At 41.0% G+C, this 13,909-nt stretch overlaps 1 protein-coding gene across 1 annotated transcript in view; it reads right to left on the reverse strand.

The window, feature by feature from the left end:
• Nucleotides 1–13,909, reverse strand: part of tex264a (testis expressed 264, ER-phagy receptor a) — a 51,372-nt gene that overhangs the window by 32,422 nt on the left and 5,041 nt on the right. The window contains exon 2 of the mRNA XM_026997633.3: nucleotides 8,016–8,237. Within this exon, the coding sequence (XP_026853434.3) occupies nucleotides 8,016–8,237 (222 nt within the window). The remainder of the gene's footprint in view (nucleotides 1–8,015; nucleotides 8,238–13,909) is intronic.

The raw sequence follows: 13,909 nt of genomic DNA on the forward strand, positions 1-13,909 counted from the left end.
AGGCAGGTCATTTAATTCAAAAAAGGCCCACGGCCATGGATAGCCCTGAGACTCAAACCAAAATCCCAATGGAGGGGCCTAGCTCTGAACAGCACTGCTTTCGTTGTGTTCGCCCCAGGGGGCGAGGACGCCAGTACCATATATAGCACACCCTCACCCACATTTTAAAGGCGTTATGGCCTTTCACTGGCATACTGCACTTCAATTAGACTACAGGTTGGGTTCTAAGCTCTACCCATCATGCCAAAGCTAAATAAGGAAAGTCAATTAGTCGTGACTTGTGGGTCAAAAGAAGTGAGGCACGAACTGTGACAGACCTAGAAAAGGTGTGTGAGTCTAGTTCTGCACAGTCATGAGGGGCTTTGGTGGCACCCTTCTCCAACAAAGCCCACTTCAATAATTTAAGCACATCCAATATTCCATGAGCTAAACACAATGACGATTCTGAATACAGTGTGTGGTCTTGCATTATTCAGCCTTTGTCAGGAGGGGGATAATGCTCATTTTCTTTCTCAGAGAAAGTGCAGAAAAATCAAAGTAGCATCATGAAGCAGAAACACATCAAGTGCTGAGTCCTGGAGAATGAGTCAAGCACGCAGATAGAGAAGATGTAGTGTCTCTTTGTCTGTCGAAGAGAGGGAGTTTAAACACCCGGCTAAGTGGTTAAGTGGAGATGTGTGGCTGAAAAACAGAGGATGCGTTGGTACTTTTGCCAGGTAAATGTTACACAAAATGCATAGACTGTCTTCAGAAGAAAGACTCATTCATGTTCATATATTCTATGGACAGCAGAAAAACCTGAATATTACCTGTGCCCTCAAACAAACCTCTGGTGTACAAATGAAAGACAAATGATAGATAGAAAAACACAGAGGGAGACAGAGAGAAAGAGTGAAGAAAGTACGCATATAAAGAGAAGTAGTCTCTGCTTCTGGCTCTTACAAAGCCTGGTAAACTAGTGTGGGGATAAGTAGATTTGACTGTTCTATCTGTTTATTAAACTGCTGGCCTTGAGTGGTAGAAGTGTGACAGTTCCAGATACTAAAATACAAAAACAGACAACAATCATATTTACTAGAAAATAAAAAAGCTATTCATAACAATGACAATATTTACAAGCACTATGCTCTGTGAGTCTCTCAATTCGTATTCTTTTACATCAATTATCTCTTTCAACAGCTCATCTGTCAAGACTAACATTTAGAGCTCTCCTACCAGACATTGGATGGGTCCTTTCCAGACAGTGTAGGAATATTTAATCTAAATACCCCTTGGAAGGCGCTTCCCCACTTCCTCTCTCTTCCTCCAATTGGGTAAGCATATTGCTCAATACTATTTAATCCCCATCACATAAATAATAACAAACTGATGTAGGATTTACCCCATTACAAGGTAGATACACTCATGATTAAAATGAACCACCAAGTCAATAGAAACTGCCAAAATGTTGAATTTATCTCCTGCGAGTATGGTAAAACGTGAGTAAGAGTACTCAGAATACAAAAAAAATACACACACACCAGTATCCAGACCATTTTGAATGAGTTGTTTTCTGAACAGTTTCTTTATCCTTTTTTTTTTTTGGTAAATACTCTTAGAATATTTCGCCACTAATTAAAAAAGAACTACTGTAGTGAAAGGTGATACAGGAAATTGGATATATGATTTGCTTGCTGTACAAGACAGTCCTCAAATGTGTTTGTAGGTAGGCCTAAACTACCTAGCTGTAGCTGGAAAACTTGATAACTTGCTTCTAGCTAGCTTAGTGCAACTAATACAGTAGATTAACGTTAATGTAGACGTTGCCTATTGTGTTAGTTAATGTAAGTTAACAATTAAGTCACTGAGAAACAGTAGAAGTTTTAAACAAAATGTTTCAAATGAAAAGTATGACTTATCCCAGACCCTAGTAATCTGGAGTAATATCTCCATATTACTATACCTATAAGACAATATATAATATCCTAAATATCTTTAGTGATTCTGGTACAATTACAGCTACTTTGGGTATCAGCCCAAGTACCTTAAATTTATCAAAAATGTAATCACCTGTTTAGCTTTCTTAATTGCTTTTGCAAGATTTTTCTGAACAGGAAAGACTTCCCACTAAAAATATGAATGCACTACGTTCAGGATGTTTTCCATGCAAAATCTGACAGTCCATGATTCCTTCTCCAAAAGTTCCAAATGTATGAACATACTGAATTACCTGCAGTTCCTACTTGCTCTGTGACAGAATTTCTCTTTTCAAGTAGTACATATAAGCCCAACTCACTAATTTTGTTCTTTTAGTTTCATTTTCCCTTGCATTACCTGTACTGTTCCTCTGCATTATGCTTCCCTCTTTTCACTTCAAAAAACAGAGAAACTTGCGTTGTGAGCAAACATTTTGTGTATCTTGGAAAATTCAATATATAAACAAACACTATGCTCCCATTGTCATTGTTCACACTTGCGCTGCATGGTGCCTAGTTCTCCGAGTGTGAAGCCTGTGTGCGTAGGTGGTGGCCTGGCCTCACTATGAGATGTGTACACACAGACTTGCTCAAGCAGAAATGTACCATTCAGGAAAAAGACTCTTCTGCACTCTGTGTACAGGATTAAGACAAGTCCTACAACTTTTGATATTACAGGTCAAATAGGATGGGATTGAGGGAATAAAAGACATGGCTATGATTCCTTTGTTTTACACCCTGTTAGAGCAGAATACCTCATATAAGAGACAGCAGGACTCTTTCGTACTACTTTCTCTATATATGGCCTTCAAAACCTATTGTTAAATATAGAAACCAGACACAAAGCATTGACTCAGCTGTAAAAAAACCATAATGGCTGAGACTTCTCTGTTTCTAGGGAAGCAAATGTGGTACCACTCACTACCAGCACACAGTCATGCCCAAACACAGCATTATTATGAAGGAGCCAAATTTGATCAAATGTCCAAGAATCTCACTCACTCTCACAAACCTATATATACAAATTCTGTATGGAAACTGTACATAGTGTTAAATAAAGGTTTGCTTTGACTTTGAATAAGCATATTTTGCATCTCCTAACATGAGATATGAATCTGACATGATGACTTATTCCAATGGGATTTGAAAAGATTCTGATCTGAAAAGATTAAATTTCCCGCTCTTCATGCAGACCTTTTTTTTTTAAAATACACTCACGTAAATACAATTATCTTAAGACACTCTACTTCACATTTCCAGATATTATGGCCCACCTGCAATAACGGTTGATATAATGGGACTCATTATTTTTGGCTGCCAGGAGACTACATGCAAATGGGGAAGTTCTTGCATATGTACTCCATGCTATGTCATGCCCTTCAAATTAGAGGAAAAAAAAAAAAAAAATCCACAAAGCAACCTGGATCCAAGCACAGAATGGCATGAATTTTAGTTTTTACCAGTGGAAAAATTCTGATATGACAAACAAGGGGCCAATTTATTTAAACACTACTGAACATTAAAGGCACGGCAAATCAGTGGATTTTCTCTAACACTTACCTATATGCCTTCGACTTCTGTTTGTTCACAGTGCACTACAGCACATTTCTGCGTTATTTGGAGGGGGGCACTTTTTTCTCTGACTTATTAAAAGTAACCGTCCCTACCACACAGTTCCCCCTAATACCACACCTGTAAGAACTCAACACATAATCAACACAGTCCCTGTTGAGAGACAAAACACTGAAGAAGAAAAAAAAAAAAAAGAGAGAGAGAGATACAAAGGGGCTAGGGCTCATTAGAAATGTAGATCTATCTGTGAGAATCAAACAGCCTCCTAGCCTACATACAGAATGAGTGTGTGTGTGTGTGTGTGTTTGTGCCTGTATGCTTGACAAAGGGAGTAAGTGTATCCCAGAATGAGAGATGGATAAGTAGAGTTTCCCTCTAAATGAACATCTCTGCAGCCTTGTTGCTGAGTGAGGACCTCTCCTCCACTCTCAGAGCTGTGCTTCAGCAGACCCTGCAAAGGCCAGGCCCCCTGCACCTTCCTCACTCTGCACACAGGATGCTTTCCCTGTTAATAGCATTAATGGGTGCCAGAAGAAACAGATCAAATGCACCAAGAAACCAGGTTCAGCAAATGCGACCCTTGACTGGGAGCACAGAATTTCAGCATGGAGTATTTTTACTCTTGTATGAAGCAGTTAATAAAGCCTCCAGACAGCAGGAGGTGTAAACCCAAGTGGATGAGGAGGTGCTATTTTCCTGAAATTTTCCTGAAGAGGAGCAGTATAGGGGCTCAGCATAGGACAATGCTATCACCATGGAAGCCACGGTTCCTCGGGTGCCCTCCTCCTTTCTGTTTACTCAATGCGCTCTGCTCCTGCCTTTGATCTGCCATCCAGAATTATTATGATGGAGACAAAAAGGAGGCATGTGGATGCATACTTGTGACACAGCAAGATGGAAGTGAAGAAAGCAAAGGAGAAGTGAAGAGGGTCAGCATGCAGGACTTGTGACATATTATAGAGGTGAACATGTGGTTTGAATACTAATTGAAGCAAACTCAACCTCGACATAATAGGATGCCTTTCTCTCTGTCTTTGCCACGATCTTTTCCCTGCTCTCTTGCTCTCCCTGGCAGTCTGACAGGTGTACACCATCAATCAAACTGCCAGACCTGACTGTGCATCTCAAAAACAGAAACACAACACCCTCCTCCCCCAACGACCCCCAAGAGAAAGCAAAAGATATGTAAATTAAAATTTAGTGGCAATAATGTGATAGTGTTCTAAACTGTTTTGTTGACACAGTAAATTAGTTTAAAAACTGCCAATTTAAAATGCCTCTTTTTGATAATAACACAATTATATTTAAGTCACTTAATTTCCCTCTGTCTTGTCATGTGCTTTCTTCCAGCTATACGCATATAACCACAACAAGTTTTTCATGTTTAATTCAACAAATAATAATGTCAAAGAGGAGTGGAAATGAATTATTCATGAGCTGAGGAAAAAGAATCAAGTGTTGTCCAGGTAACAGCTAAGGTGGGCAGAGACAGAAAGGTCATCTTCAAACTCAGTAGAGCTTTGGAATCAAGAAATGGCCATTGTACTGACAATAAGCTTTGAAATCTTCAGGGAAACATCAAAAGTTAATGGATTACACATTTTCAAGTTTTGTGGCAGTTCATATTCAAAAGGCTGTTGAAAGAAAAACATAAAAATCAGGTAATCGAGCATGGAATTAAGTCTACGTGTAAAGAAAGAAAAGAGGATGACCATGCTGGAATAAGTACAAAATTAAATTGTTAAATTAAATTAGGATTTGATTAACTGACACTCCAAAGCCTATTTTTAGCAGCTGAGGTTTTAAAAGTCAGTGATGAGAGTTTTCCCGGGATCTCCAGTGAGGAGTGTCATGATCGCTTCAGTTTTTACTGCATTTTCTTCATCCCCGTCTACCTCAAGCTTCCCCACTGTCTACTTACACACTCCCACAACATGTGTAGTGTGTCGTACCACATATGGCTGTGCGAGCACATGCGTGCACGCGTGCACACACACACACACACACACACACACACAGTCTTTCTGTGATCAGAGCCGGCTGCCCACAGACACAGCTTCTGACATTTTTCTCTGGCATGAACCCCTACATGCAATGAGGTAAATTCTGCTTTCTCAGCTGCAAACAGTAAGGGTGTGTTTGCCTGCATTTCTCTTCTTCAGAACCCCCCTACCTGTCAACAGAAGAATGAGGTGGTCTTTATCAGAGAGGCAACCATAACCGGAAAGACAAGAACAACAAAAAGTACCTACAGACGAGCAAAAGAAAAGAAAGGGGTCAGGGATGGGTGGTGGGCAGTAGGGAGGAGCAGGACGGAGGAATAAAGAGAGCGATGACTGAAGGCTGGAGGGACAGTGTTGGAGCTTTTGCCTGGCGAGAGGACACTCTGTTGTTTAACACATGGCCCCGCAGCTACGTCGACACCTCCCTGCGCCCACTGTGCCAGCAGATGGAGCACCAGAACCAGACATGGCCACACATGTCCACCATCGCAGGGCATGGCAGGGCAAGAAGATGACAATTCAACAGCTGCATCATGTTCAGGTAATTAGACGATGTGATGACGTTTTATAGGTCACAGAGCTTACATTTATGTAAAGGTCTGTAAACCTCGGTCATGATATTACACTGTTTACAGATTGCTTGAGTTGGCTGCGGGAAATACAGAAAAAAAAAAAAAAGATTCTTACCCTTTTAGTACTAACCTTGAGTGGGGTTTTAATGTTTTAAGACAAGTCAAGACCACTCGTAATTTAATAGGAATGACAACATGACAATGTGTTCTAAATGTAAATCTCATGTGTGTAGAAAGGCAGTGGATAGTAAACTGCTGCTGATAGTAAAGGCTACTGACTGGTTGTTATTTTGAAGCTTTACCATAGACATCCATAGACAGGTCCCTTTCCTAAATCACTCTAAAGAAGAAAGAAAACTACATAAAAACCATCTTAGACACTTGCACACATCCATGGACCCTCTGCCCATTATTTATGTTTCATTCCCTCTTCTTACACACATACATCCGTTGCATTTCCACACACACTCCCTATCCATCGCGCCTCCAAACACACACACACAGAGCTCTCCATCTTCCCGCAGTGAACATGCAACTGTTGCCCTTAATGAGCCAACAGGCAAGGTCAGCATAAACGACCTGTGGGTGGAATGGTAGTCACACAATAGGGAAAGAAGAGAAAGATACAGAATGACAGAGAGAGACGGAGAGAGAGAGCAAGGGGGAGACACAAAGAGGGAGGGAGAAGGAGGGTATGAACATGTTGCTTTCCACTTTCTTACAGCATGGGGACTTGCTGCTGGCAGGGGAATGCTTATGTAACAGGACAGGGGTCTGCTGCGGCCCAGAATTCCTTTACAAATGGATGCAAGAGCAAACAGGCACTAATGGCAGTGCTCCAATATCAATTACGCAACGGCAATAAAGAAACATTATAAACGGCACCACTTTCTATTTAGCCTAGAAGCTGCAGTTGTGGACATGGTATCAGTGTGTAGTCCCCTGAGCTGTCTAATGCGTAGAAAATGATTGCTAATTTTAGAAGGAGGACATCCTCGGAGCATGTATCCAGCTCTGATTACATTCCAATGGCTCATTCTCCATGGACAGATGGGTGATGCCCACCCATGGGGTACCAGACTGGCCTCAGTCACCTCGTGGGCTCTTCTGCAGCTTGACAGCACACTGCAAGTGGACTACTATTGCTGTAGCTACTGGCAAAGCCATATGGAACACTGCTTCATGCAGAAATGCTAGTGTGTAGAATGGCAATAGGATGCCAAATAATGTGCTTACCACAGGAGAATAAGTGCATAAGATCACTCTATTGGCAATATTATAGGCAGATCAACATTTCATGCCAGTATGGCAACGCACTAACTAGCCCACGGTCCAGATTAATGAACATGTATGTGTCGATGCATCAAACCCAAGAAGACCATGCATATGGTACACCATGACCCAACCCATCCCAGAGTTCAGGACTGAAATCACAGTGAACAAGGTGAGTCCATGGAGCGCCATCTCCACTGTCCAGCAGGGCCACTTTTCTTTCTGATCGAACCTATTAAGCCCCTAATTTTGATTTCTGTTCTACATGTCACACACACACACACACACACACACACACACACACACACACTCTGTCTGTCTTTCTTCTCTATTATAGATAATAAAGTCTACATGCTGTATAATGAGCAGGAATGTTATGGAGTGTGTAAAATGTGAGGAGTAAAAGTCGATTGCTTTCTAGTCTTCAGGTTTTCAGAATGGGAGATCAGTTCTGAGACAGAGTTAGAGAGCACCACTGTTCCATTCCCATTTCCAGTCGTTTACATATCTATCCCATGGTTTACATATCAGCCACCTAAGTGACCAAAAAATATGCACTATCTGAGGAAGAATCTTTTTTAAAAAATCAGTAAGTGTCAAAAAAGAAGGATTATCCTAACTGGGAACATGGCTGTGCTTACCGTTATGTAGGCACTGAGTTCAGGGTAGACTCTGTATGCCCCACAGATAGGGGACAGGGGACATCTGTTAGGGAAAGAGGTACTGACAGCGCAGGAGACCTCTGGGAAGGAGATGACCCTAAACCCAAACTTCTCATATAGACGCTGCAGCTCTTCATCGGGCTTCTCCTCACACTCACTCAGAATACTTCCCACTGCGTAGCGGCAACAATCGGCTTGAGTCTGAAAGAGATGGAGATAGAAAGAGAAAGAGACAAACAGACTTTTATGACATTTACTGAATATAAGATAAATTCAACAAAAAGTGAAATTCCATTCCACTACAGGCTGTATTTACTGCCCTGAGTAGTCTGAACAGGCTCTACTGGACTTTACTGTGGAATTAGTTAGACTATTCTTATATAAGATAATTAGTGGAATGAGGTGTCTTAATCCAAGCAGCATCAGAATGGCAAAAGTGCTGATATACAGAAAATATCCTAACCAGTAAATTAGATCTATGATCTAATGTTATACCTTGGAGCCACAGGCACTATATAACTTGGAATCTAAAACAGATAATAAATGAAGTATTCACTGCCACAAAAAAATAGTGGAGAGGGCTCTGGAACAGTTTCATGCGAAAAGTGCTCTAGTGAATCAGGGCCTTGGTCTCACACTACCCATTCTACAGCAGTATGAAGGATGAAGGCATGCCATGTGCATTTAACACACAAGGCCATACATTACTGTTTCCCTTCTCATAGCTATCAGTCAAACTAACCTTGGAGGCAAGAACATCTGACAGGTACATTAAGAACGAATCAACCATCCCTGCCAGACACGTGTAACAATCACAACACTCCAGGACTGATGCTGGTCCAACACCCAATCACCATGGTGGTCTCAAATCTGCAGTGCAATACAACATTAAGGATCTTATGATAGTGGAATCAATAGAGCTATCAATGCCAATTACTTGTACCACTAATCTGTGTGGCTGTAAGCAGACACTTGAGTGTAAAACCTATTGCTGTGACAGTGCTCCTTGCTGTACTGACACTCTATGATGAGACCTTCAAGCAAGGCAGCTTTGGACCAGGTAGAGCGGATTTCATTTAAGAAGGGACATTCTCATTGGCTATCTCCTGATCTAATAGTTTTCCCTCTTTCTATCTGCTCCTTTTTCTCTTTTCACCCTCACAGGTCAATTTGTTCCACTGCATGCTGCTCCAACTTTTCCTACAGCCTTCTGCATTTCTGCTTCCTTTAAACATCTCACATCTATCCAGCACTCCTTTCATCTCTTCCCAACCCCCTCCAGTGTGATACCCTAGCCTTTTGCTGTAATGATCGTAGCCACGGCTCTCGCTGTCTCTCTCATCTCACACAGTCTTGAGCAAAAAAAGTCTGAATTTCTACGATGTGCTCCAGCCAACGCACCCATGGGGCTACAGGCAATTACTAGGAGCACAAAGGCCACCGCATGCTCTATCTTTCACCCTGATGTTTGGACAGATCACAGTATTTACCACTCTGAAAGGGGGCAAAAGACAGAAAAAAAAGAATATTCAGCTTCTGTTCAAATCGCATCATGCTGCCACTGATCTTTCCATAAATCAAGGATCACTGTGAAAATATGTATCTAGAAACTCATAGAAATAGAGTAGAAATAGATGTGGGGGACCGGATTATGCAAGAAGTGGAGCATCTATAAAAAGGCTCACCAAGAAGCTTTTTGCAGCAAAATTGGTTGTTGAGTTTGTTGCTTTGGATGCAGAAACAATGAGCCATGCAGAAACAAAGAACAGCGGTTTTCACATCCCTGCAAAATATGTCTACTACATGACTCATGATGCTCCTGTTCTATTGCTAATAGCTACTCTGAGCAAAACATCTGTGTGGCTGTGTTCACGTTTTTCTCTCCAGTGCCTAGCGTGCTCATTATTCTAACCTGATAGTCTATACCTGGCCCTTGGGTCTCCAAGATGGCCGCAGTCACAGATAGCTGTGCTGATTCCTCTCTCTGGTTGGTTTCCCTTCCCTTCCAGAGGCCTGTCTGTGGCCATGTCACTTCTAAAGTAATTCTCCCTCCATCGCTTGGTGGTGTAAGGGGCCTCTGATTGTTAAATGAAGGCCCTACTACAATAAAAAAAAAAGAAAAGTGTGCTTTGCTGAGGTCATTCTTTATGAGCAGACAGGTAACAAGGATTTACTTGTCTCATCGTTCCCTGTTCCTTCCCACAGGGCTAGAACTTCTGGGAATGCACTCGTCTTCAACCTGAGCTCTGTCGCCACCGCTTTATCTTAACATTGCACCGGGCTTTAATGTGCGTATCTATGTGAGCTTGCATGCATGTGCGAGTTGTTTTGTGTCAACGACACAGCAACGGCAAAGCACAGAAATGCCACCCCCCAAGTCTACTGGCCACCATAGCCACAGCTACACTCACTGATCTCCAATAAAAAATTGGAGAGCTGACACTGTGGTAAACTAGCTAGTGAAAGGTAAGGTCACTGGAACCCTGATGTAATGTTACATTGTTTCTTATGGGGAACACTGCATGAGGCACAGACTTTCTACCTATTGTGAGAAAATGTGACCATGGTTCCATGGAGGTTAGTTTAATTAGAACACTTTATGGCTGTATTGTTCATATATATTGGATTTGCTTGTTGTTTATGGTAATTTATAGACTCAAATTTATAGACGCAACTGTTCAGTTGGTAAGTAAGCAGTATCTCTAAAGGTCAGTTTTAAAATGGTTTAAATCAGTTCCATTTGATCCAACTGATCTTTGACGTGTGATATACTGTCAAAAATAATGGTGTTTAATAATGGTAATTATTGCTTACACATATTAACAAATATGGAGGTGCTGTGGTTTCAAGATTATTATATCATTAGCAATAGTTTTTTTATTATAGATCAGTGGCCACACTCCAGAAAAATCCAACTGTGCTAAAATTGTGCTAGTCCTATATATTGAATGACACTGATTTGAATTAGTTTGTTTTGTATCAAAATTTAAAACTGTACCATTCATTCGCCCCATGGTGACTTCTGAGACTATGCTTTAAGGTTTACTATATGAGGCACTTAGGGTTTTTATATAGTTTATAGCTCAGTTTCATAGCTGTATAAAATGTCTTTTTTTTGCACAAGAACATACTGCTCTTAATGTTTTGTTTTTAAATAAAATTTGCATTTTGTGTGAAGAATCAATTATTTTGCAAAAACCTTGACCTCAGAATCCAGAATTGTGATGGAAAATCAAACCTGAAAATGAGTGCTTTGTTACACCCCTATTAAATAGTGTCATTGTACTATATTGATCGTTAGGTCAGGTTCCTTTGTAAAAGTTTGAACACATCAAACCAAAAATAATTACAAACATTTGCCTGAGAATACAAAGAAAATAAATTTATTCCAAACTCAATCTCTGTAACTAAACTATATGCATTGTGTGTTTTAAGAATAATACATAATGAAATAATGATGAACGTGGCTGCACGAGTTTTGTTAATTTGCTTGTTCTCCTTTTCCTTCCGCGTCAGGTCACTGCCAGGGCACTCCCAGCTGGTGCTGAGAATACAGCATCATGTGTAACTCACAGACAAAGTGCTGGGCTTGGCTGACTACTGTTGGTTTATTTGGCTTACACTGTGCAGCTGGATTGTCTCAGAACACCAGTGGGGTGGTCTGCCTCAGTACTGACTCTGCATGTTAATCTAACCTCATTTTAGCTTGATAGAACACCAGACCTTGCTAGCAACCACTCCTTATGACAGAGCAGTGTGCGATGAGAGGACCTCCTGTGGGCTGCTCTAGAATGCCTAGAGGGTGTGCGATATAGTTTGGGGCACACAGTTGGAGTCGAGGGTTCGACTTTATGTAGGCAGCGTTGCACAACAAATGTAAAAAGTTTACAAGTACATAAGGAACTCTGTTAATGTGAAAGTGTTATGTGACTCAAATAAGCACACATTCTTTTAATCAAAATGTTCTTATATGCCTCTAGAAATACAAATAATGCCAAACAACTATTTGGACAGAGAAAATCCTCTGAAAAGGCTTAATCCCATAGGTTCAAATGAGGACTTGTGAAGTACTGAGAAAATATTACATTGGATTAAATGTGAGAATTATGAATCTTTGAGGAAAAAAAAAAAAAACAGTGAAAGAAAAATGTCATAAAAATAATAAAGAAATAGAACAATACACGAGAGAAAAAGAAAACTACCAAGGGTTAATGATACAATAAAGATACTGAAAGTATAGATGTTCTAAATTGTCTGATTGAAAACTTCTCCCTAGGCTCATAAGATGGTGAATGGCATCACACTGCAACTGAAATTGAAACTGATTTCATCACAGAAGAACTGTGGTATGTATCCCTGTCCAGCTGGATATTTTCCAGCTGGAATTAATGGGGCAGAAAATAGAGTATGCAAATACAGAGCGAGGACTGCACTGAGAATAACATTTCAGTGTTTATGAAGAGGTCAGAGGAGGTCAGAGGAGGCACTGTATGTGATGTATAAAAATTTCAAGCCATTTTATTATTCTCAGCACATCTCAAGTGACTAAAATGGCTTGAAGCTTGAAGATACTTGAAAGTTTACTATGAAAGCCAGTACAATATTTTTGACACTTTCAAGAAACTGTTTTCTTTCCTTCTATCAGCTTCATTAGCTAACTGACGCTGATGATAAAGTGCTCTGAGCCAAAATGGCTCCTTGCCAGTTATATGTAATGTGGGTTTGAGGGACCTTTGCTGCCACTTGACCTCTAGGCAGAACTCTCATGAACACACAGTCCCTTTAATTAAATGTGACAGAGTAGGGGTATTGGCATTCGAAAGGAGCAAGAAAAACAGAGTGTTTAGCTGCTGGCTAGCTGAAGCACTGTGGTTAGGTTAGATTCAACAGCTTCGCCATCTTGATCTCACGGCACCTCTCTGGCAATGTGAAAAAGTACATAGCAAGTGGAGAAATATTTCAAGAGCTTGGATCAAAGCATATAAACACTGACCTGAAACCAGTTTATGTTGCATTTATGTGGCGTTTCAGATTCACATGCGAGTGAAAAGGCAGTAAAGCAGGGTTTAGTACTTCTGCTGACCACACAACCTCAAAATTGCAGGTAATAGTTCATAAAAGCTGTATTTTCTTCCCCCATAAAAGAGACTGTACACACATGAAGTATTGAGCTGTATATCTCCACATTCATCTCCTGTTTACCCTCCATGCTCTGGGAGCAAAATTACCGTACATCAGCTCATATGACCCTTTCGATCTTCTTACGAGTGAAAAAGTAATAAAGATAAAGATGGGCAGGACGCCACAGAGAAACAAGCTGCAGAGAACACACACATCTTTCCTGACACATATATAAAGCCTAATCATGTTACATCACATCTGAAGAGTGAACCATTCATGGTCCCACAGGATAACACAGAGCTTTCACCTGCGCCATTATGTGCATCAGATGGCCTGTCTGGGCGGGGGGGTGGCGTGCAGAGGGAGGACAAGCGTCTCCTCGCCTCAGGCCTGTCTCAACGGACAGCCGCCTGGCGGTAAAATGCTAATAAATTTGAGTGAGAGTGCAGAGCGGTCTCTGATCCGCCATTCTTACTGATGAATCCCAACATCACGCAGGCTGTCAATGGGCTGTCCATTTACACTCGACAGGAACAATTCTACTCACGAGTCACTCTCTCACATTCTTTCTAAAGGAGACTTTCTGTCTAAAGGTGTGCTTCTCAATAGCTACAAATGACACCAGCTGTAGTGAAGAACAGTAGGGACATAGACAGGGGAGATGTCCATGTTTAAAGCAGACTGGAGAATGGCATCTCTGTGGAGATTGAAGCTTATTGTCCCAAATTTGAGGCACAGCTTCTATCCAACCA

Source organism: Electrophorus electricus, chromosome 7 (genome assembly GCF_041902795.1).
Source record: "Electrophorus electricus isolate QZ-2024a chromosome 7, ASM4190279v1, whole genome shotgun sequence".
NCBI lineage: Eukaryota > Metazoa > Chordata > Actinopteri > Gymnotiformes > Gymnotidae > Electrophorus > Electrophorus electricus.